The sequence below is a fragment of the Chlamydotis macqueenii genome, chromosome 3, assembly GCF_036417535.1.
Source record: "Chlamydotis macqueenii isolate bChlMac1 chromosome 3, bChlMac1.mat, whole genome shotgun sequence".
In the NCBI taxonomy this organism is placed as follows: domain Eukaryota; kingdom Metazoa; phylum Chordata; class Aves; order Otidiformes; family Otididae; genus Chlamydotis; species Chlamydotis macqueenii.
This window is the reverse complement of record NC_141558.1, coordinates 37,120,326-37,144,741: the sequence shown is the minus strand read 5'-3', so window position 1 is coordinate 37,144,741 and position 24,416 is coordinate 37,120,326. Positions and strand designations below refer to the sequence as shown.

The following is a 24,416-nucleotide window of genomic DNA, read 5'->3' as shown; positions in this document are numbered from 1 at the left end:
CTTGTGGATGAGTACTGTAGTTGATCCTGAAGTTTGTTTCTTGTCTCACAGATAAATTTACTTTTTCAGGAGGCAGTGGATTAGACCTAGTGTTTCTAAACTTGGGACATATGGAAGAGAACTGGAGATTACTTTCATGACCTTTGAAGTGTGGCATTCTTGTAAAGCAGAGCTAGGACAGTAGTCCTGGAGCCTAGTAAAGAGTTGCTGGCTAGTTAGATTCAGAAGCTGTGAACTGAACAGCCAAGACTGAAGAATCCAAATAACTTAGAAAACAAGTTATTACAAATAGAAAAAAATGGCTATATGCTGTTGTGTACATTTCTTATGTATTAATATTTTTGCTTTAAGGGAGCTAAGCTTCTGACAGTCTCTGAAAAGTCACTAAATTATAAAATAGTCTTCATCTGGTTGATAGTCCATCTCTTTTGGAGACTTGATTCCTACTCTGCATATTTTTGTTTGTAGACATCTGTGTGGAGAACAGTTTTATGATGCTTTTCTTTCTGTCACTCCTGATACTCATTGATCCTCCTTTTGCTCCCCAGGCATCCAACCGCCACCTATACTCCCCTTATGGCACTCTAGACAAAGTATTTTGGTCTAGGAAAGAAGTATTTCTGAGTTTAATTTGCAAGATTAAAGACAAATAATCTCAAAGGACACTGATCTTATATCTTCTTTCTTTGCAATATCAATTCACAGCAGAATGGCCTCTCATGGAATCAAGCTTTCTCAGAAGCAAAGGAAAATGATTGCCCTGGCAGCAAAAGATAATGGATCGGTAACTAGCAGCACGGAGCCTACTACCTTAATAGCTACACCACCCCCACCTACAAAAGTTGCAAAGTTAGGGAATGCATGGTATGTTACAAGTCAAATATAACTCTCTTTCTTTAGTGAGTTTTTACATTGAATAGTCTCTTAGAAGTCATTTCTTAAATAAAAATGGCCAAGTTTCTGTTCATTAAAAAGACTAGCACTGAACTATTTGTATCTACATTTGGTAGTAATCTAGAAATTCAAAGGGGGCAGGGAAATGCAATGGCTGCAGTTTAACAGTTCTTTGAAATTTTGCTTTAGTGAGTCAGAAGACTGCATCCCATCTGGTTCCTGCCTGTGTGTGATGTGGTATTAGCAGATGGTATCAAAGTGAAGCATACAAAAAGGTTGAGCACAAGCCCTCAAACTTAGGAAGAGGTTATTGAAAACCATTACAGATGCTGTTTTTCTTCTGTAAAATACATAAAGAAAAATGTTAGCCCTTTCTAGGGGAAAGGGCTAGAGTGACTTTGGAGTAGAGCAAAAATAGACCGTAATTATGGGTAACAAAGTTGTCTGGGAGCTGGAGGGAGTGATGGATGCTACTAAGAGTTCTTATGGTGGAAGGATGGATAATGGGTTTTAAATGACTTTTAATGCTGATTACACACAATTTAAGTGTTCAAGTTAGTATCACTGTATCAAATACAGAAATGGTTTCTCATCTGTTCAGTGAGCTATGTTTACAACAATGAGGTGCTAGCCCAATTAGTGCTTTGTTCTTGACATCTGCTGGTATTGGATGAAAGCATAAAGGTATAACTGTAGAAGTTGCAAGCTGTGTAAATTTGATGTGTTTAATTGCTACAGAATAAATACCTATGTGCATCCTCTTGAGATAAATGTTGGGCAGTTCTTACCCTTTCCCTGTTCCGGAAGGTCTAGACTTTTATTGCAGCTTGCTTCTGTACTGGTACTCTATAAGAATTGTGAGTCAGTTTCCTCTCTCTAGAGCGTACGGGTTTGTGCTTCAGTGGGAACAAAGCTTATTGCGTACCCACCTCGTCATCTATTTTAAATGAAGTGTTTTTTAGACAATTTAGCTGTTTTAAATGGTATTGTAGTAGTATATTTCAAAGTAAAATAGGAGTGTCTCTTTCAAAGGATAGGTTTATTTTACACAATTAGAGCCATCTCCCTCTTATGTCTTTTGGCTCTCTTTATTTTGATCCTTTATATGACTTGATTGCTCCTTTCAGATATAAGAGTAGTAAGCATCTGCTGGAATCTGCCCTTCTGCTGTGCTCCTGTAAGTTCAAAACAGACATCTAGCCTGTTAGCTATTTAATGAGTGTATGGAGAGAGAAAAAAAAAATCACATCACTAGCTGGCTGAGGAAAAGGTAGGCTGCTTCCTGGTGGTAGTTGCTTTCTGAGAGGCGTTCTGTGTCAAAAGGTTTAGGCTGATATCTAGAACTGCTTGTTTCTCTGCTCCATTTCATGTGCCTGTTACCTCATCTTTCTTTTTTTTTTTTTTTTTTTTTTTTTTTTTTTGGATGGATGCTATTATGATCAGCACCTTGAATTTGAAGTGCCTTTAGATTGATTTGAGATTCCACATAGGTCTGTTAGCATGGAATTTCTTAGTTTAAGACCATAGTCATAACAGCACTATCCCAGAACAAACCAATGGTAAAATAGAGCTGATGTTCAGAATATATTTCAGTAACATATAGGAAAAAACTGTGAGAGTATGTTGTAATAATCCCAAAATCATGCATTATAAATCAGATAATAATTGATTCTAAAGTTATATTCTATTTCCAGTTATGACACCAGAACAAGCTTTGCTTCTCTAGTGGGCACCATGCAGTACATTCAGCCTTATGGTTGAAAGGGCTTTAGTATTTTAAAGGGCCTGTCAAGGATCATGTCAGTCTGATCTGAAATGGCTAGTTGTTTGGTTTATTCAAGGTAGTGTGGCATGACATGTCCTTCAAGTAGTGATTCTAACAGTGATGGCTAGGGTTTCTACAAGGGTCAGTGAAAGTGGGGACAAGGAATCTTCTCTGTAGACATTGTATATCATGGGTTGATGATAACTAAAAAATAGTTATGCCGTGTATTTCTAGTGTCCAGCTTACAAGCTATAGAGGTGTATTACTGCAATAGTTATTTACCAAAATGAACTGCCTAAGATGACCTGGTTTTAAAAATATCTGGCACACAATATTTGAAGTGAATCTAAGAAAAATTGAATTATTTTGTTTTGATTTATACAAGCAGGATTTAAGTATCTGTTTCTCAATTTGTTTTCAACCATGTACACCTATTACCAAAATTTACTCCCTCAGCCCCTAAAAGTTATTCTGATAAACACCAGGCAAAGCTCAGAATTTTGTTTTAAAGAGGAAATAGAATAAGTTGCTTTGCACCTAAGGATTCAGACTCTACCTGACCTCTGAACTGTAATTGGGACCTTCACAGTAGGAGAAACAAGGTTTGCAAGGTTTATCTTCTGAATTCTCTTGAGAGGATGAATTTCAGAATCCTTAACGTTGATCCTCTCACAAGCTCCAAAGAACTTGCTACCTGCTTTGCACAGATCCTACTGCAGGTCAGGCAGCAAGTTAGTTATTTGGCTTAGCTAATGGAGGTGTCACAGGACCGTTACAGCTATGAGGCTTAAAATTTACTGGGAGAGACTGATGGTTGAATCAGATGGTGACTGACATGGGAGATACTGAGTTATGCTCAGTAATTAACTCAGGTGAGTGTTGGTCTCTTCTCCCAAGCAACTAGTGATAGGATGAGAGGAAATGGCCTCAAGTACTGGCAGGGGAGGTTTTGGTTGGATATTAGGGAAAATTTCTTTACTGAAAGAGTGGTCAAGCATTGGAACAGGCTGTCCAGAGGAGTGGTGGAGTCGCCATCCCTGGAGGTGTTCAAAAGACGTGTAGACCTGGCACTTCAGGACGTTGTTTAGTAGGCATGGTGGTGTGGGTTGATGGTTGGACTTGATGATCTTGGAGGTCTTTTCCAACTGAAATGATTCTATGATTCTGTGATACTAATGTTATAATTATGCATAAATTATATGTAACCTAACTTCTACAGTAGTGATGTACAGTCTTATATACACAAATCACATGGCCTCATTCGCACTCCAGTTCACATGCTGTTACAAACCCACCACCTTTCTACCTGTCAGTGACTCAGTGTCACTGAGGGAACCATACTCTTGTGCACTACCCAATAGGTGACTCAGAGGTGTGTCCATGCTGATGTGGGAGAACAGCTGCAGCTGGTAAGAGGTGCTGCTATTGAGGTGGACTGGGGCCTGCATGAATCAATCCTTTTCCTCAGGCACTCAGCAAAGTCAGGGGCCTTTCTGTGATCAGCGGTCACAAGTGGGTCTTCCCAGGAGTCTTAAAAAGACCTTCCCCAGACCTGCCATGCCATGGCTTGGGCTAATGTTAGTGGTATAGGCATTTCATGGGTATTTTCAACCAGTCATCCTAAATATCATCAGTTAATTTCCTTTTTTGTTTTACTAGCCATTTTCAAGCTGCAATTTTATATACTTGTGTCTGACAGACTTTGGATAGCAAGGAAAGGGGCTGTGACGACTCCTCTGCAGGAAGATATTTGTATAAGACATCTGTCGTTTTTTTTTTTTTTTTTTTTTTAGCATGATCTTTCCCTTCTCTCCTTCATATGTAATTTTTAAATACAACAAAGCTTTTTATTTGTTCCTGAAGTCCTGTTTTTCAGTGTAAGATAAATGAGTCTTCAGAAGTATTTGTACTGATTGACTTAAGAACATAAGCTAGATGCTTCTAGTTAAATTATTTACTTCTTAATACAGGAAATAAGACATTAAGAGAAGCTCTGATAAAATGGTTGGACTTGATCTTATCCAACATAAATGATTCTATGAAAAGGCCTATAAAAATATAGGGCATGACTTACTTGATCTGATGTCTGAAAAGCTTTGACTATTCGTGCTATTCATCCACTCTCTGATAGATAGTTCTTTACTTATTGGGTGTTATTTAATTTTAAACTACCAACTGCCTATGAACTGTTCCTTACATTTAACAAGCAAGTATGGACTGATTTTTGAATATACTTAGATAAACTGTCTCTAGAAAATATATTATGCCCTTAAGGTTCTGATTAAACAGTTTTTGAAAGTAGCTGAGCTCTACTATGTTACACAAACCATCTCAAGTGAAAAGGCTAGGGTATACTTCAGGAGGATGGAATCCAGTCTAACGCTCATGTGGTCACCACGCATGATTCTGTACGTTCCTCTGGCTGCTGATCTGGAAAATGCTGACAGCGCAAGAGTTCAAGTAAAGAACCAGTGGGAGGTATATGAATATTTAAAATTATGCCTAGCTGTGGGACAAGAGCATTTGTTGAATAAACTTTAAGCTGCTTTAGGCAAGTCATCTACTATTTGTTTGTCCCTGCTAGTTGTTCAAAGTATTTTTCCATGTTAAGGTAGAATGCTGTTACTCATCTGCTCCAATATTGCATTTGCAAAGTTATATTCTATAAATTCACAACGGACTCTTAGAGTGCATTTGGCAATAGATTGAGCTTTCCACGCCTGCAATATAGTTGACGCCATAGAACTTATGTTCCAATGAAATAAGATATTCATCTTGGATGTGCAGTGAGCACACATGCCAGAAGGGTGTGGGACCTTCCAGCACTTTTTTGGTCGACTAAAAGACAGAGTCTGTCATACACAATGTCCTACCTTTTCCATCAAAAGAAACCTCCAGTTTCATAGTTTTTGGGGCACAAACCTATGTTTCCTCCTTTGAAGAAAAGTGGAAATTAGAAGGGGGCAGGGGGAGGAAATCACACTAGTAATACTTTGCGAGTGTGTCATGCAGGAAGAATACCAACTTTATTAGTCCTCCAGACCTACTTTGATCAAAGGAGAGGGTGGTTGTTTATTTGTTTTGAATTTTTTAAGCTTAGGAGAGCCTATGGCTTTTCAAGAGTGGAGGCATAAAGAAATTTGAAGTCTCTCTTGAGGATTAACAATTATGTATTTTAATGTCTAGATTGTCAGTTTGTCACTATTCCAGCCTATACTGAAACATCACCAGCTGTTTTGGAACTTCATGCTTTGATGTTTTGCAGTTACACTTTAGAGGAACTTAGTCATATTCCACTTTTTAAAAAAAGATGTATAAATTAGTTTTTCTAATACTACAAATTACATAGAAATGACAATGTATTAGGCACAACAAGCTGAAATTTAGAGTTGCTACTGCTAGGAAAGTGTGTACCAGTTTAAGCCAGACCATTTTAAGTCACTGGTAATTGTTCACAAATTGAGAATGATGCATAGTTGGCTTTTTTGGGGGGGTGTTGTTTTGGGTTTTTTTGGGGGAGGAGAGTGGTGCTGTGTTGCAAGTGAGTTTGATTGCAGTACAAAATTTTCATTAAAATGGGTAGGCAGCTTAAATTGTTAGTAGCAGAAGCAGCTTCTGTGACAGGAGATCCCAAGGGAACAATTTGCCTACTCAGTATACTAAGCTGGGAGAAGTTCCCGTCAAATACTTCACTTGCCCAGACTTGTGTGCCAGCTGGTGGTAGGAACAGAAGATGTGCAAAATGACTCTGAGCCCCTGTATGTGGAGCTTCCCATTCTGCTTTCTGTGCCTTCTGTGCTGCTCATCCAGTATTAAAAAATAAAAAAAAAAAAGAAAAAAAGAAAACAACAACAAAACCCCTAAATTTAAGCTTGATTGTCTAGCACGGAGTTCAGACATCATATATAACTTTCAGATGCTTTTGTTGTAAGATTTCCGCTACAATGTTGCAATGTTTTAATTCCCTCATGTTTTTTATCTTAAATTGTGTACCACATAGACCTAGTTTGAAAGTCTTGGGTGGCTTCAAATGTTTCCCTTGTTATGGCAGCTGCATGAACAGTTAGCACTGTATAAAAAGCTTATTTTACTTCAGTAGTGTTTGTAATTGATCTTTTACTTCTTTGAGTAGATAATGAGCAGAGCTATTCTTCCAATATATATTTTGTATATTTGAGGATGAGTGGGAGTGCTATGCTTACTAAAGTTACGTGTAAGCAAATGTATGAAGAATTAATTCCAAAGTCTTGATGGATAAAGGAAAGACTAGTGGTAACTACCTTGAATTCTGTAATTAAAAAGGCTTTTGGATCAGAAAGTGTTCAGAATAGCTATGATGCTAAATTGCTGTATTTTCATACTGATTTATTTTTGAAAGATAATATGCAGGCTCTACTTCAGTAACAGTGCACATTGTACTTGGGCAAATAAAAGGAAACAAAGCATATCAGTTTTATGAATTTCACTGTGGATTATGTGATGTATAGAGCCTCCAGCAGGTATGAGTAACTCATTCAAAATCTTGGGGAATGAAGATCAGCTATACTTAACTTTCATGGTGGTAAACTAACAGTATGAGAAAGAAAGTGCTAGATCATTGTGTGATTTATGAGAATACTTTTCAAGGAATAATACTGTTAGAAAAAGTACAGCTTGTCTAAAACAAGGTGTCTTTGAAAATAAAATTACTTTTTAAGAGAATGGATTAGGAAGAGTATAGATGGAGAAATGGTTTTTGAGTTTGTTGGGTTTATTTGTTTGTGTTTTTGGTTTTTTTTTGGTTGGTTGGTTTTTTTTTCCCTTCTAATGAAATTTCCCTACTACTGGCATGTTCTATTCTCATAGATATTTTTTTTTTCTATTTACCTATTTAACCCAACATGACTTGTTTTAGCAAATGGAGTCTAGCAGGCATAATGGTGAGATAGAAAAGCTAAGTAATATTGTGTTTTTATTTTTAGTAACTGAAAAGGCCCTCTTTGCTCTCTGAATCGTGGAGCAATATGGAGTATTGGAAAGTACAAATATAAAATAAGTTGTGGTTTTGTGTTCCCCCTCACCCTCTCAAGGTCATCTTCATTACATTCTGCTTTGCCAAAGTCATTCCGTGATCTTGTAATGGAAGAAGAAAAATGTATGAGTGCAAATAATTCACCTGCTACTGGTGTCAAAAGAGCTGGATATAAAGGAACTGAGGATTCATCAGTCCAAAACACCGTAAGGTAAGAGAGCCGTCTTTTCCTAATTGATCAACCATTATACGAGAACCACAGTAACCTGTTTAAATCTGCTGAAACGAGAAAGGATAAAATTGTCATGAAAAAAACCCTGTAAACATTCTTTTAACAGTTCTGTTAATAGGATTTTATAAACAGAATACTCTTACGGCTAGGAAACTTAAAGACTAAAGCAATTTAATACCACTGCTAATATTTTGTTTGATGTTCGAAGTGTTTGTGTTCATATATACGGACACATGAGAGTGTGTGTACACGATTGTATATATATGTACGTATAAAAACTATGAACCTATATTTTCTAACTTCTGTAGAAATTAGGTATTCTTTAGCATTCAGATATGGCATGCATGAAACAGAATTTGTTTCGGAGTGTTTCTGTGTAACCACTGAGTAGATTAAATCAGTTTATTCAAACACAGTTCTGGCATTTCCTAATCTGAGTTTTCTTGTAAATTGACTTAATTGTTTAGGTGCAGTTTTTCATGGATTAAGAGGATTTACAAAGATATTGATGCATTGGTTCTGTCCGTGTATTATAATTACTGGGGGACTATAATTCTAAGGTCAAAAATAACTTATTCTGAGGTGTGTGTGATTTGTATTTCTAGCTATTGGACAATATTGTTCTTCAGTCTTTTAGCATCCTCTTGCTACGTCTAATAAAATCTCTATTTTGGGTTAAAATAATTGTGTAAGCTGAGGAAAGAAATCTCAGCCTTATTCCTGAAGATCTGTATGACTGAGTTGCCCACCCACCTGTGTCTCTTCCCCCTGTCAGCAGTAACTTTTGAATGCAATACATTTCATTTATACATACGAGACCGAGGGCCTGAAAATCTTACAGACTTCCCCACCCGCCACCTGGAAGCAGCGCAGGCCAGCAGCCCCACGGTGTTAAGGGAGCCAAGGGTGACAGCAGGACTGGCTGGGAGGTGGCCTTCCTGGCAAGGGCACAGCCCTACTGTGCTGCAGTGAGGTGAGCAGGGCAGTCTCCGTGACGGAAACCAGGGTGAGCCACAGTCAGTGATGACAGACAGCTCTGTTGGGATGAGGCAGAGTTGAGGTCAAACCTGCAAGTCAAGTCAGAGTCACAAACAGCATGGCTGGGCTTTGGCGTAGCTGCAGCATAGCTTAAGAAAGGCCTAAGACTGAGGGACTGAGCTTAAATGCTGCTCCTGAGTAAAGAGGAGGAGCCCTTGTGAGCCTTTGCATAGCTCTTTGTTACAACTCAACTCTAGCAGCCTGACTCAAGTTTACACAGCTGCGCTGAGGGAAAAGAGTTTGCAGAGCCTGTTGGTGCACAGGGAGCCCTGACACCCATTACCTCGCAGTTTTTCTTGTAAACTCCTGTTCCATGCCCTCCATAAGGAAAATAAAGTTCTGCCGGGCCTCTGTCTTGGTTGCTCAGCTTTTATGGACACTGGTGTTTCCCTAAGCCAGAAGTAGTATGTATTCTACTGGTAGATAAAGAAGAAAATGAGGGTAGAAATATAGGAACACTATGTGTGGGATGGTGTTAGAGGAGAGAGGTAGGAGGGATTTGGAGAGTGTGTGTGTCAGTTGGGCGTTCTTCAGGAGCAGAGGACAAAGCTGAAGTTATTGTGGTGAGTGGAGATGTAGGGACATGAAGCACAAATCTACAGAAAACCAGGTATCATTTAGTTACTGGCAAAATAATAAAACTCATTATATGGGAGATGGCAAGGGCTGGTGATAAGGGAATTTGCGCTGGATACTATTATTAGCTTTCTCACACCTACTCTGGTCTGCATAAATTTATTTTTCTTTTGCATTGCTCTGTCTAGCCTGTGCAGTCTGGCCAGTCTGCGTGCTCGCAAAGTGAATTATTTGAGATGAATCCAGGCCTAATACGTTAGCTGTCTGAAAATGGTACATTAAGCTAGTGGGAGCCTAGATGACTAGATTGATTATAATCAGTTGGAAAAGATGGCACTTCCAGAGCCATTTCGGGTTGTTTCAAATTGTATCTGAAGATGCTTATTTCCCTCTATTAGGTATAAAGAGCCTAGGTGACTAGTTCATCCGCCTGGAAGTTAGGAATTGAGTTTCTAGTTTGAGGTAATTTTATTCTTTGACTGTACAGTTCCTGTCACAGTAGGCTCTGATTTTTGCCTGAAGTGTTTAAGGGCTATTTCTGTGAAGATTAATTATCCACACCCTTAGCTATTCCTTTTTAAGGAAAATAAATTACATCTGTGTAGAGCATAAGTAATCCTCATCTGTTGCTGTCAGACTCACTGATGTGAAACTGAAGATACTTGCATGGCTACTGTTCCTGCTTTGGTCTCTTTTCTTTGGATAAACTGTGCAGTAATTAAATTGACATTTCTTAAGTCTCCAGATTACCGTTTTTTGTTGGTTACATGAATACTCTTCCATATACTGTCACCTTCCAATTTACGCAAACCAGAAATTTTCTGTAGATAAATGTGGAGATGTGAACTGGATTCAATCCAGAGGCAGATCAGCCCAAAAACCGGGCTCTGTGGATGTGGCTGCATTGTTTCCAGGGACAGCTCAGCCTTGGGAGTTACACTGTGCAGCTGTGCATGTGTAGCTCATAACCCAGGCTAAAAGCATAGGCCTGACATGACTTAACTTTGTTGTGGCAGCCTGAGTTGTCTTCACGGTGTTACTCCAGGGAGCAGTGAAGAGTCTTAGTGGAAACAAGTCTTTGTGGCTTCGCATGGGAATGGCCTAGTTCTGGCATGGCTAATAATGAGCTAATAAGTAGTACATGACTCAAATGCTACAGCAAAACCCAAGAGGTTCTGCAGGAGACCAGGCTTTGTGTTCCTTTTCTGAGAGCAGTCATTAGATCAGGGAGGCACCAGACCTGAATGAGCTTCAAGTGAACAAATCCTCAAGAAATACTGGGGAGTTGAATGCTGGGACATCTTGGTGGCTGTGCAGGAGTCGTGGCAAGTTCAGCCAACTGAGTTAATCAGGTTGGTTCAGTACTGATGATACTTGGCTGGTCTGTGTCCATGCAGAACCACTTATGTCTCTGCATCAGTCTTTAGTTTTCAAGATTTCCAAGTTCTATATTTTTGAGGCTTTTTTTCATTTTTCTGTACATGCTAGCTTCCCATTTCCTGTCTGTTCCATTTCTCCTAGTTATTTTGATGCCAGCTGAGGAATTAATCTGGCATGTTGAAATATCTGCAGTTGATTTAATATCTGGACTGAGTGTCTTGCTAGCAAAAACCACAGATGTACGTATGTACAAACAGCTTCAAAATATCTGAACTACTTCCTACGTTTTAAAGCCACATTTAAATGGAGGGAGATGACACAGGTATTTAAACTCATCTTTTAATCGATCACTAGAGTGTGCTGTGACACTGGAACTCTTAATTCCAGTTTTGGGAAATTTTTGCTGTGTTTTTTTTGGTGGTTGTTTGAATTTTTGGTTGGTTTGTTTGTTTAGAAGTCTTACTCTGGAAAAAACTTACCTATACTGAAACCGGTTTGTTAGGTATAACAGTCTACTTGGATTCCTTTATGGTAGTTCTGTGAGTTCTTTTGATTGTAAGTGAGAAGAGGAGTGTAGCTGTCAAATGGGCTGGATAGGTGTTGGTTACTGTCAGATGTGCAGGAAGGTGAGCATTATTAAAGCAGGTGGAACAAGAAATAAAGTTGAGAGATGACACCAGAATAAAGGCATTTAGTAAATTGCACAGACATGTTCTTACTTATCAAACCAACAACCAAAAATTGCCTTTATCTCCTCTTCTCCTTCCTTCCTTTTCTCCAGTTCTTTCCTGCTCTTTATTATGTTATCATCTTTCTTAAGTTCAGTAAAAGCTGGAAGCTGATTTATCTAGACTTCAGCTAAAAAGTAGGCCCCTGCTGTTGAAATTATAGAATAATTCAGATTCTCTGCCTCCCGCTCAACCTCCTGCTCAAAATAGGTCTGAGTAGATCACGTTGTTCCGGGCCTGGTCCGATTGAGCTGTGACTGCTTCCAAGTTTGACGATACCCCCACCTTTCTGGACACTGTGTTTCAGTGTATGATCATCCTCATAGTGGGATTTTTTTTTTTTTTCCTTATATCTAATATGGTTTTCCTTTTTTGCAGCTTGTGTATATTGCTTCTTATTCTATCACTGTGCACCTCTAAGAAGACTCTTGCTGTATCTTTTCTCTGCCCTCCAGTTCGGTAGTTGAAGGCAGCAATGAGATCTCCCCTTTGCCGTCTTCTTTTAGGATTAACAAAGTGCAGTTCTTCCAGTCATATGCTTCAGCCGCTAATCTTGATGGCCCTCCACTGAACTTGTTCCAGCCTGACAGCATCCTTCTTCTATTGAGGAGCCCAAACTGGATATGATACTCTGTATGTAGACTAATAAATACATAGAGAGGAAGAGTAATTTAATTTTACTACCTGGCTACACTCTGGCTATTACAGCCCCATGTGCGGTTGTCTGCCTTGCGGGCACGTGCCCATTCACCTCTGACTTGCTACCAGCCAGGACTCTGAAGGTCCTTCTCTGCAGAGCTGCTTTCTAGCCAGTCAGCCCCCGTCCTGTACTGCTGCATGGGGCTGTTCACTTCCAAATACAGGACTTTGCACTTGCCTTTGAAATTAATGAGTTCTCATTTGCCCATTTCGCCAGCCTGGCATTCAGAACATGGACTGCTGCACCCTTTCCCCATCTGTTTGTGGCCTTACTGAGAGGGCACTCTGTCCTGCCAAAGATGCTAAATGGGATTGTTCCCAGAGTCAGTCCCTGAGGACCACCACTAGTACTTGGTTTCCATTTTGACTTTGTACAGCTAATCCACAACCCCTGAAGACCTTCAGTCCAGCCTATTTTCTGCCCATCTTGTAGTCCATTTACTCAGTCCATATTTTTCAGACTGAGTGTAAGAATACGGTAACAGAACATGTCAAAAGGCCTTGCTGATGCCAGAGAACATGGTATCTACTACTCTCTGGTTGTCTGCAGAGCCTGTCATCCTATCACAGAAGGCAATCAGGTTGGCCAGACACAATTTGCCTTGTGTCATAAATCCATGCTGGCTGTTCCCAGTCATCTTCTTGTCCCACCTGTACTCAGAAATTACTTCCGGAAGGATTTGCTCTGCAACCTTCACCAGGACTGAGGTGAGACTGATCAGTCTGTAGTTCCCTATGTCCTCCTTCTTGAAAATGGGTATAATGTCGAGCTTTTTCTAGTCGTCAGGAAACCTCTGTGGTTGGTTGATTTGTTTTTCTTGATAACATGGAAGCCCTTCTTTTATGTCCTGCACATGCCTCAGTTGTTTCAGCTCCAGCTGAGCATGGACTCTTACAACTCTGTCCCTGTACACAGAAGTGATATTTCTGTTTTCCTCTGGTGTAGACTGTCCCTGCTTCCACTGTTTATGTGTGTCCTTTTTGAATTTGAAGTCCATCTAGAGTTACCTCTTCATTCCTGCCAAGCTTCTACCATGCTTGCTTCACTTCAGGCACATCGAAATGATCTGGTTTTGGTTTTTTTGTTTGGATGAGGCTCTTCTTGTATATCAGAAATTAGTCCAAATACTGTCCATCTGAAGTATGATCATTCTTTCTCATTCTTTCCTTTGCAAGGTTAGAGCTAATTTTTAGTCTTCTCTCAGAAGATGATCAGTGGAAGATTCAGTATCAGTTATTCTTCTCTGTATCTGTGACTTAGATTATTCTTCCTTGAACCTAAGACCAAAACTGAAAGCTCATCCAAATAAGCTTTGTCCAGTGTGGTATATGTTGGCAAAAGTATTTTTTCAAATGGAAGCAACATTTTTTTTTTTTTCCCCACTCACATACTTCTGTTTCATTACCATTATCAGTACAACCTAGATTCTTTTTTTTTCTCTTCAAGCTGAAAAACTCCCAGCCTATAGCTACTGCTACAGACTTTACTTCACGGAGTCTTTTGTTTCGTACTTCTGAATTCTGTTTCCTGTTGCTTTATACCACAGCCCTACTGTTTATTTTTATCCTTTGCTAAATTAATAGCATCTCTTCATATTGTCTGCTGGTTTGAGCTTTGCTGCTTATTGTGTCCAACAACATTAACTTAGATAGATATATTTCTTTTAGTTAACTTATTCTCTGAAATAACGATTAACCAAACTGTAAAGTGAGTAAGGAATTAGCTAGGTAGGAGAGATATGAGAAACTGGTTTAAAAAAAAAATTTAAAGTTATGTGACCATTGTCTCAGTATCTTACAGAATTCCCACGTTCATTTATCACACCTAGCTGGCATGACCTGATACTTTTCATAAATAAAACAGGATTCTCTAAAGTGCCATTGGTTTTCTTTTACCAAATAGAAAGTGGAAAAAAAATTACAAGAAACTGTTTTTTCTACCTTTATTCCATTTTTAACTATTCTTCAACACCTGTAAAAAAGCATTGCATATTAATGAGGTCAAAATAAAGTAACTGCAGCTATATTGATACTCAGTCTGGAGAATGGTACAGCAGATTTGACCATTCTTGCCATGGAGCTGTTGTTTCATGTGTCAGTTCTTCCAAAGCTCTGCAATAGTGGTTATCTGGAAACATCCAGTTTGGAGAGTACCACACCTTTTTTGTTTCTTCTCCACACAGTATACTGCTGGCTGTTCTGTCAGTGTCTGATACGATTACCGTTACTGAAAATGGAGGAGAAGGATCGTCTTTACTAACATCTCCTGGGTTTGATTCAAGGGAGTGACACTATAGAAAGCCTCTTTTGAAGTCCAGTATTATGCCCTGGCAGCTGTTGCTGCAAATACATATATATTTTTTTTCCCTGAGCAGTTAAATTTGCGTTTATTCTGTTCTTTGAGTAGTTGTCTGTTCAGTGGGCAAAATTATGTTTCATGACAAAAAGCTAGGTATAGTTCATTTAAATGTCATTTTTGATGATGGATGTTGTATTTCAGATTCTTTGAGATCTTGCCCTCATCGCTTAGCAGTAGGAACAATGATTCTTGTTGTCCTTGGAATTGTGTTCTGGGGAAAATATTCCAGGCAGAGAACTTAACAGTTACTGGAATTCTCTTAGCTTTCTATAGATATTTCCTCTTTTCCAAGAGTTTGTGGCCGCTTACCAAAGCCTTAAAGAAAATTGAGAGTGATTTATTGAAATACCAACACCCTTAGAGTTTTTTTACAATGCCGTAGAATAATTCGAAAAAGCCTTTCATAGTATGCTGTAACAATTTTTTAGAGTTTTGGAAATCACAAAAGTTGCTGAAGATAGGTATTGAATAATGAGAATAGATGCCTCTCTTCCTACTGTTGTAGATTTTTTTTTTTTTTTTCCTGACAAATCTATTTATTTCTTAAGGCATAGAATATACCAATTTAACCTCTTTTTGTTGAGAGGTTAACATTTTGCAACTGATTAAAATATCTTCCTTTTGGGAACTCTATTCATATTTCAGGATTTTTTTTTCAATTCTCTTAATTCTAGTTCTGTGCTATTCTTATGAATGTAGGAGATGGTTGCAGGATATGTACTGAAATTCCATAATTTCTGGGCTTATACTTGAGGAAATAATTTATTAGTGCTATTGTAGCACTGGTTCTTTCACATGAAATGCTTAATTTGAATACTATAAAGTTGTTTAGTTTTTTTAACATTGAAGCCATATTTTTCATATTTATTGCAAACATTTATAGTTAATGATTTCAGTGCATAACTCAGTTGACTCTTTTATATGTAAAAAAAAAAAAAAAAAAGACATTTTAAGGCAGCTTTGTTCAAATGCTCAAATGTTAGGAAATGCCAGAATTAACGCCCAAGCAGAAAATGCATTAAGTTCTGGTAGTCAGAAATGAGCATCGGTGTCTCCTCTAGTCACAGCATCACACTTAAAAGATAAATTCAACATTACATCCTAATGCCTTTCTCCTGGAAAAACCCTACAAATTTGTAATTGTCTATTGTAAATTTGTACTTCACAGTATGATTTAGGAGAATGCTCTGTCAGTGACTTCCACTCTCCTTTCCTACCCTTTTCCAGGTACATGGCTAGAAGTAGCCCAGGTCTGGAAGACCATGTTCTGTATTCTCCACAGCTGGAGTGTCATAAGTTTGACAGTGGCTTAGGTTCTGGAGCTTGTTTTCTCTGTTGTGCTGACCTTGTTCTTGATGTTGCCTCATAATGTAATTTGTGGGTTGTTTTTTTTGGTTTTTTTTTTTTTTTTTACAGTCCTTGGTTAGCAGCATCACCAACTAGCTCTCCTGTGACAGCACCTGTCATGTTTTCAGCTATTGTAGAGGAAGAACTTCAGCAAGAAGCTGCTCTTATTAGGAGCAGAGAAAAACCTTTGGCTTTGATCCAGGTAAAGTGCTAAGTTACTGTACCAGTGAAGTAACTCAAGGAGTTTCCAATGGGCGTTTCAGAGATAATTTTTTAGGATTAATTATATATTGATACATGTATCACTTAAATAATGATATTAAATATAATTTAATAATAACTTCATATTGCTATTTGATAAAGTAGGTCTATATTAAAGCCAAATTGACTGCTGAGCCCATGATTAATATGTTCACAGCATCAGGGAATAGTTGAGGTTAGAGGGAACCTCTGGGAAGTTGCCTAATCCAAACCCCTACTCAGAGCATGGTCAGTTAGAGCAAGTTGCTCAAAGCCAAGTCCAGGCAGCTTTTGAATATCTGCAAGAATGGAGACTGCGTGACATCTTTGGGAAATCTGTTCCAGTGTCTAACCACTCTCATAGTAAAAAAGAATTTTTTTACGTTTAAATGCAATTTTCTGTATTTCACTCTGTGCCCATTGCCACTTGTCCTGTCGCTGGGCACCGCAGAGAAGAGCTTGGCTCAGTTGTCTTTGCTCTCTCCCATCAGGTATTTATACCGTTTGATAAGTTTTCTACCATTTGATAAGATTTCCCTGAGACGTCTCTTCTCTGTGCTGAACAACCACAGCGCACTTAGCATCTCCTCATATGTCAGATGCTCCAAGCTTTTAATAATTTTTGTGTACCTTCACTGGACTCTCTCCAGTATATCCACATCTATTTTGTACTGGGGAGTCCAGAATTAGACCCAGCACTCCAAATGTATCTCGCCAATGCTGAGTAGAGGGGAAGGATCACCTATCTCAATCTTCTGGCTATGCTGTCTCTCGTAGAGCACAGGAAGCTGTCTCCCTTCTTTGCCACATGAGGATATTGCTGGCTTATAGTCAGCTTGTTCACCAGGACCCCAGATCATTTTATGCTAAGCTGCTTTCCAGCCCATCAGCCCCCAGTGTGTACTGGTGCTTGTGTTTATTGTTCCCAGGAGCTGGACTTTGCATTTCCCTTTGCTGAACTTAATGAAGTTCCTGTTAGCACATTCCTCCAGCCTGTCTGGATCCCTCTGAATGGCAGCACAACCATCTGGTGTATCAGCCACTCCTCCTGATATTGTATTGTCTGCAACCTTGCTGAGGGTGTGTTCTGTCCCATCATGTGGGTAATTAATGAAGACGTTAAACAGTACTGGCCCTAGTCTCAATCTCATTATTGGTGCTAGTGACTGGCTTCTAGCTGGACTTTGTGTCACTGATCACAACCCTTTGAGATCACCAGTTCAGCCAGTTCTCAGTCTGTCTTGCTGTCCATTTATGTAGTGCGTACATAACCGTACATGAGGTTTCTTCAAGTTGCCTGAAGAAGGCCTCATCTACTGCTTCATCCTGATTAGGAGGTCTGTAGCAGACATGCATTCAGCACCAGTAAAGCCAGTTCATAATTGTGCTACTGGTGTAAATGTAGATTTGGCACTGACATACATGTTCTGTTTTCCTTCCAGATTGAGGAGTGTGCTATTCAAGAATTATTAATCCACTATGAAGCTTTTAACAACCCTGATGAATTTGTGACTGTTGAAAGGGCTCCGCAGGGACCTATAGCAGCACCTATGTGGAACAAGCACTAATTCGTACTCTTCACCATCCGTGTTGTACGTGCACTTCTGAAGTTCTAATTCTTGTTACAAGTAGAACGGGACTGGAAGAACAGGAATCATGTAATTTTTAACATCAGCATTAAAACACCGCACATAATCACTAGGTATTTGTTAGCAAGAATGGAAATAATTTGTTCACTATGTCCTTTACCCACAGTATATATGGTGTGTATGTTTTGAGCAAGTTTCTTTAACAGGACATATTATTAGTAACGTTACATGAAGCTGCAGATTGGAAATACATTTGCGAATCTTAAATTGTGAGGATTTTTTTGTGAAATTCACAGGTGGCTGAAAAGTGAGTGCTTATTTTATGATTTAATGTGGAATCGAATGTGCAAAATTACACATCTTTAAAGTTGGGGGAGGGTATGTTCTTCTGAGCTTTCTGGCAAATTGGGAGTATTGGAGAAAGTTTGTGCTTGAACTTCTTGTAAAAGTACAGTTTGATAATGCAGTTTTCCTTATGTGTGTAAGTGCTGGTTCTCTGATTTTTGCGGCCAGTACTTTTTACTGTCATGCACCGTGATGAACCTCTACGCTGTACCTAAGTGCCCTGCCGTTGCCTGCTCTCGGTTCAGTTGTGCATGTTTTTTCACTTTTGTGAGACTGGCCTTTAAGCAGTCAGCTCTGTTGTGAAGTAAAGCACACAGTTGAATAGAACGTGGTGGCACTTAATTATCTCATCTGTAGTCTTATTCTGGTAAATATGGTACAGTTTTAGAACTACTGTGTGTAAGGTACAATTCACTTGAAGTGCTGAAGAAATAAAAGATCTGTGTACTCATTGTTAAAGCTATAGGGACTAATGCTCGACTGGAATTTGCAAAACCTAACCTTCAGAGATTATCATAGGTGGCTTCAGTATTGTGTGTTCCAAAGTTCTCTGTGCCTGGTTGAAACAAAGTTATATATATAATATAAAAAAAAAAAAAAAGAAAAAAGTAGCCTTATCTGCAATATTCTGTCTAGTTTGTTTGTATAGGTGTGTTTGAACTTGTACTTTTTCAATAGCATCAGTACTCATGAACTCTTGAAAACTGGACTTGGGAGAGCTACAGAAGATGAATGTAGAGCGTTGATCACTGTGTGATAAAAGCATTGAATCTTGGAAAAAAAAACCTATGTAGATATGTCTAATGATTTCAGGTCAAGCTGCACCAAAAAATCCCCCACAAAAATTGTAAACAAATGCAATAAACCGTAAAATCTTGATTTACACAAACTTAGTATACTTTTATGTGCTGTCTATATACAATCAATGCTTTAGGTAACTATAGAGTAATCCAAAAGTATTTATTTTGTGTATGAAACAAGAACTGCAGGCATTTTGAAGCTACACAGGCGAAGGAAGATGTAGCTTTTAATTCTGTTTTAAATTCTACTGGTGATTCATTCACTGTACTGATGAGAAGACTTGCATTAAGTACTTTGCTTGATGCACTGCAGGGCCTTAGGGCCAACTGAAACTCTCTTTCTGAATTAAAGCTTATGTACAGTGAGAAAAGGCTGTAAAAGCAATGGACCTTTCCAAGTGTGAACCTAATTTGTTCTCAAATATAAAATTATTGTAAAGTTGCTAATTGGCATTTTGATTTTTTTTTTCCAAATTGATTAGAATATGCTGGTTAAAATGTCCTCCTTCTGGCATTATGAGAGGATTCATGCTTTCACAGTGCCGAGGAGCTTGACTCCTTTGAGTTCTGAGTTCATTGCCACAGTTTGCTTATAGATTGTCACTGGTTATACTTAATATTCACAAAACAAAGTGAAGAATGATCAGTGTAGCACTCTTCTGAAACTGAGAACGTATTTCAAGCTGCTGTGTTAGAACAGCTTAAGGCTAAAATATGTCACAGAAAGCCGTGTAGATTTAGAGATTCCATTTTTATTTACCTTCCTTAAAACAGGGAAATTAACAGACTTTAAAATGTCATATTTTAAAAAATTCAAACTATAGTGGAAACAGAAACAAAAATTTCTAAATCCCTGGATGCACTCTGGGCATAGCTCATGGTGCACATGAAAACCCAAACAAAAATCCTGAACAAGGCAATTGCATCAAGAGATGTAAACATCTTTCTGTGGAAGTGGTAGAACTTTACATTTTCTTCAGTTGCATGCTTTCCTTTGATCAAAAACTATCATTTCCCAGTATTAATGTGAGGTCAGTCTGTATTTTTTTTTTTTTTTATAGACTTGACAATTGCATCATCATTGAGATTGAAAGTAACCTCTGGAGATTGCACAGTCCAGACTCCCCTGCTTAAGCAGGCTCTGCCAGAGCAGGTTTCTACGCCCTGTCCACTCAGGTTTTGAGTATCTCCAAGGTCAGAAACTCCACAAGGTCTTTGGGCAACCTGTCCTAGTGTTTGGCCATCCTCACAGTAAAGAAGCATTTTTATATTTAAAGAGAATTTCCAGTATTTCAGTTGACGTTCTTGACTCTTGTCCTGACACTGGGCACCACTGAGAAGAGTCTGTCTCCATCTTCTTCCCTGCCCCCCCATCAGGTGCTTACACACATAGTAAGATCCACCTGAACCTTCTCTGAACAGAACAATGGATTGTTAGATCTTGTTCTAATTATAAAGTTAAAAGATTTATATTGGAATAAAGTCACTTTAACCCTTAACCCTTGATTTGTGTGATGCCATCAGGGAACGGCAAATGATACTTGGCAGTATCAGGAAACTGGTTAATGAAGGTATCAAATGGTTTCAGAATGGATTCCTCCCATTGTACTCCAAGAAGTCTGTAAAATTCTGCCTGAGAGCCTGTTGGTTTAACTAAAGGGAAAATTCTTCCTTCTAAAATTTGATGCACTTCATCCTGGTCAAGTGAGACGTCAATGAGGTCTCCTAAAGGTGAGTCCCTCCTGTCAAGGTTCTAGCTGTGGCAAACCTCAGAACTGCCAAGAGGGAAGGGACCTGGCATATCTGGCCAGTTGTGCACTGGAATACAGAAATCCCTCTGACTGCTGACTGTGGGATCTGAAACTGGGATCCCAGCCTTCTGGGATCTCACAGTGGTGGTTCCCATGGTAAGTTGGGTGCCTACATCTGTTCTGTGAGCCGGCAGTGGAACGGTGTTGCTGTTCAAAGAGTAATTACCATGTAGTCTTGAACACTTCTCTCTGCTATCATTCACATTGATATCTAGAAGAAAAAGGTTTTCGTACTGCCTAGCAAAAGATATGTTCCACTGATATTTTGTATGCTTTCCCTGCACTTGCCTTTTTTTTTTTTTTTTTTTTTAATGTTAAAGTAACGTGGAATACTTGTGATCCTAGAACTATTTTTGTAGTGTTGTTTTAGGTGTATAACCTTGAGAAAATACTTACTAATTATGGAAGACCAACAAATTCACATGCATAAAATATATATATATTAAAAAAAAGCTTTTAGTAATGGTGCAGCAGAGGAATTCTCCAAGGTCACAGAGTACCTGTAATGGCTTGGATGAGATTTTTCTTGGGCAGGGGAGTGGTGTCTGACACAGACTCTACGTACGAAGTTTTTCCTTTCCGAGCAACTACTTCCTGCTCAAACCCCGTCCCCTATTTTTGTAGCAGCTTTTGGGTACCTTCCTGCATTGGACTTGTGTTGTGCTAGCGCCGCAGCACTGGGAGCTTTGAAGGCCCTGCCTTGGAGGAAGGGAGCTGGATGTGAACAAACAAGAATCTGGAATTAAGCTGCCCCTAAAGTGAGCTATCTTCATTCTTCCAACAAAGATTCTGCCTTTTTTTTTTCTTTTTCCTTTCCTCCTCCTTCGTCTTCCTTCCCCTGCCTGCCCACCCCTCCAAAGCACATGTAGAATGCTATTTCTTTAGCATGACCTGTCTTTTTTTTTTTCCTTCTTTTTTTCTCTCTCATCACTTAAAAAAATGAGAAAAGAAATTAAGCAAGCTTTTGCAAGGGCTTCAGATGAGGATTAGCAGGAACTAATACTAATTTATGATACTAACAGAAGTTGAAAGTCTACTCTGTAGGTCAGCCTTGAAGAATTTACCCAAGTTTATCAAGGTGTTGCTTAAACCATGTTTTGTTTCCTGTAATTCGAGTGACTGAAATGCTAACAGTTTTCTGTTTTGATGCGATGTGTATGGACTTCACCTAGAGCCTGAAACCTGAAATTAGGCCTCAGGGTGGATGCTAGATGACTAAGCTCGTGTTACAGTCAATAAAGTGTTCGGCAATCAAGTGAAAGGAGTGTGAGGATCCTGGAGTGGGCTCCCGAGGACTGGTCAGTGGAGTTCTCGCTAGGCTCTAGTACCTGCCTTGGCTGGGTCTCCACCAGCTGTGTTCAGAGCTGAAACACTCAGCACGCAAAGGTGCCTGAACTTGCATGTCTCAAGGTTAACAACTTCTTAGTGAATGTTTTTATGGGAACACCATCAATTTGTCAAATGCATAAGCCTTGTGCAAGAGCGTTGCCTTTGGGTGGCTCTTCTAGGAGGATGCTTCTGACTGGAAAAATCTGGTTAAAAACAGGCCCTTCTTTAGGATCAGCGTTCTCACAGAGCAGGAATCTGAACAGGGAGAGCAGTCAACTGCAGCGAAGGGTTCTGAGGGGAAAAGCAATCCAGGAAGATCACATGGTCTGAGTTAAGTGATGGTCCAGAACAGATAATCACACTTTCCTTGATCCTGATTCAAATAAGTTCTTTGTATTTTAAAGCAATTCTACAGACCAATGCAGTTTTAATATTGGGGGTCAATTCTTCTTGCACGAGCTTTTCAAATAGCAAAGACAATAAAACAGTTGAAAGCCTGGCAATATGCTTTTTTTTTTTCTTATTTCATTTGCATAGAGAATATCACATGCATGAAAAACAGATACGCAAGCAACCAAACAGAACTGATGCAAGAGCACACTTAAACAGGCCCACTGCATTTGCCGTCAGGTAATAACGTACAGCTGGGGAAAGCCAAGCTTTTTTTTTTTTTTTTTTTTTCCCCCCTTCTCCTTCCTTCTTATCCCTTAAAAGTTTATTCTTAGAAGACAGAGAGAATGCAATTCCTGAGACTGGATTCTCAACTAATTTCTCAGAGTGGTAAACCCTTTATAGATCTCTGTCTTCTCAGACCTAAGTGCCATTAAAGTAGAAGATGAGTCTTCTTTCTTCATCTAGTTGTTTCACTGTCCTGTAACTCTGCAGGAATAAGTCACGTACATTTGTCAGCCAGTGAACCCTGACTACCAGGAAATATCTGCCCGTCTCATAGGTTATGCAGTTTGAGGTGGGAGGATGCCAGGTGCCCTTTGCTTAAGCACAGCAGCGATGCCTGCGACGTGAGCCTGGCTGTAATCCCCGTACGGTAGGTGAAGAGGTCGTGAGAACTGCACAGCAAGTACGAGCTACCTGCTCCTGCTCAGCTGTCTCCGGTCGTCGCGGTTCATCAGCTGTGGCTGCCTTCCAGTGTGCCCGAGTTTCTAGGGCTGTTTTTTGTCTAATGTTACAGATCCATTCTGAAGGGGACCCTGTTGCTTCTGCTAAATGTCATTGATGGCAGCACAGCACTTCATTGTGAGAACTGTGCTCTTGTTACCCAGTGACACAACACCTGGAACAATAGGTGTTACATTAGGAAAAAAAATATATAATTAATGCATTAAGCATAAAGTTGTCTTGTGGTTTCCTTATGCAGTGCACAGATATTTTTGTTTATCTTGCCTTCTGTATGCTCCCTCTATTGAAATAGAAGGGAGAAATATGCAGAACATTAGTCCTTTTCCCACTGTGTATTTTAAGATGTTTACAAGACACACTGCCCATCTTCATGCATGCTGCGAAGGAGGGATTGAGCTGTAAGACTATGAATGCAGGGGTTTTTTTCAGGATCACATCTTTGTATTGCACAAATAGCAATACAAAGCATCCGGGCTGAAGGAGAATATGTGTGCATGCACGTCTGTGTATTACCGTACCTCTTCATTTGATTTGTTTGCAGTTGTAGAATTGAATTATATTGCACCACTTCAGCAAACAGAGTTAAGGTGTTATCTCCTCCCTCCATCTGTGTGTACTGAGCGGTAGTGAACCTTTTCATCTGAACTTTATCTCTCCACTTTGCAAATGTTAACAATTAAGCCTCACTATATTTAGGAGGTACAATAACTTTGAACTGTTACCCAACTTCTAGGTAGTGGCTGGTTAGTCTAAAGTTAAGCAGTAAATTCACTGTCATGTCCCGAAGGAGAATCTGGAAGTCTGCTATTTCTATGCATCTTTTATTTTGCATTACAAGTTCAGTCCATCTCTATGTTAAACATAGTGTATTGTCCTAGTACTATCCAGATAAGAAAAAAGCAAAGAGAAGGTGGAGATTTTAATCACAGCTTGTATTAACCTCAACATGGATATTTCCTTCCAGGTGTTTAGCAGGCAACATCTTTCAGCTGACCTGTAAGGACAGGTAGTAAGTATCTTCTCAGTCTCTAAAACATCCTCTTGTAAATCTAGGAAGGTTATGACCTGAAATCCCTGTTATTTGAAGCAATAAAATCAAAATGGTTCCAAAAATGGTTAAGCTGGGCAGGTAGCAA

General features: G+C 39.2%; 1 protein-coding gene across 3 annotated transcripts in view; it reads left to right on the top strand.

Annotated features, from left to right (window-relative positions):
- Nucleotides 1–19,505, top strand: part of IBTK (inhibitor of Bruton tyrosine kinase) — a 59,480-nt gene extending 39,975 nt beyond the window's left edge. For 2 of the 3 annotated variants that reach the window (XM_086745756.1, XM_086745757.1), the window contains exons 25-28: nucleotides 706–864; nucleotides 7,729–7,881; nucleotides 16,099–16,231; nucleotides 17,712–19,505. In XM_086745756.1, the coding sequence (XP_086601882.1) occupies nucleotides 706–864; nucleotides 7,729–7,881; nucleotides 16,099–16,231; nucleotides 17,712–17,837 (571 nt within the window). In that variant the 3' untranslated portion in view covers nucleotides 17,838–19,505. The remainder of the gene's footprint in view (nucleotides 1–705; nucleotides 865–7,728; nucleotides 7,882–16,098; nucleotides 16,232–17,711) is intronic. The other variant, XM_086745758.1, reaches the window with a different exon arrangement.
- The last annotated feature ends 4,911 nt before the right edge of the window (nucleotides 19,506–24,416 follow it).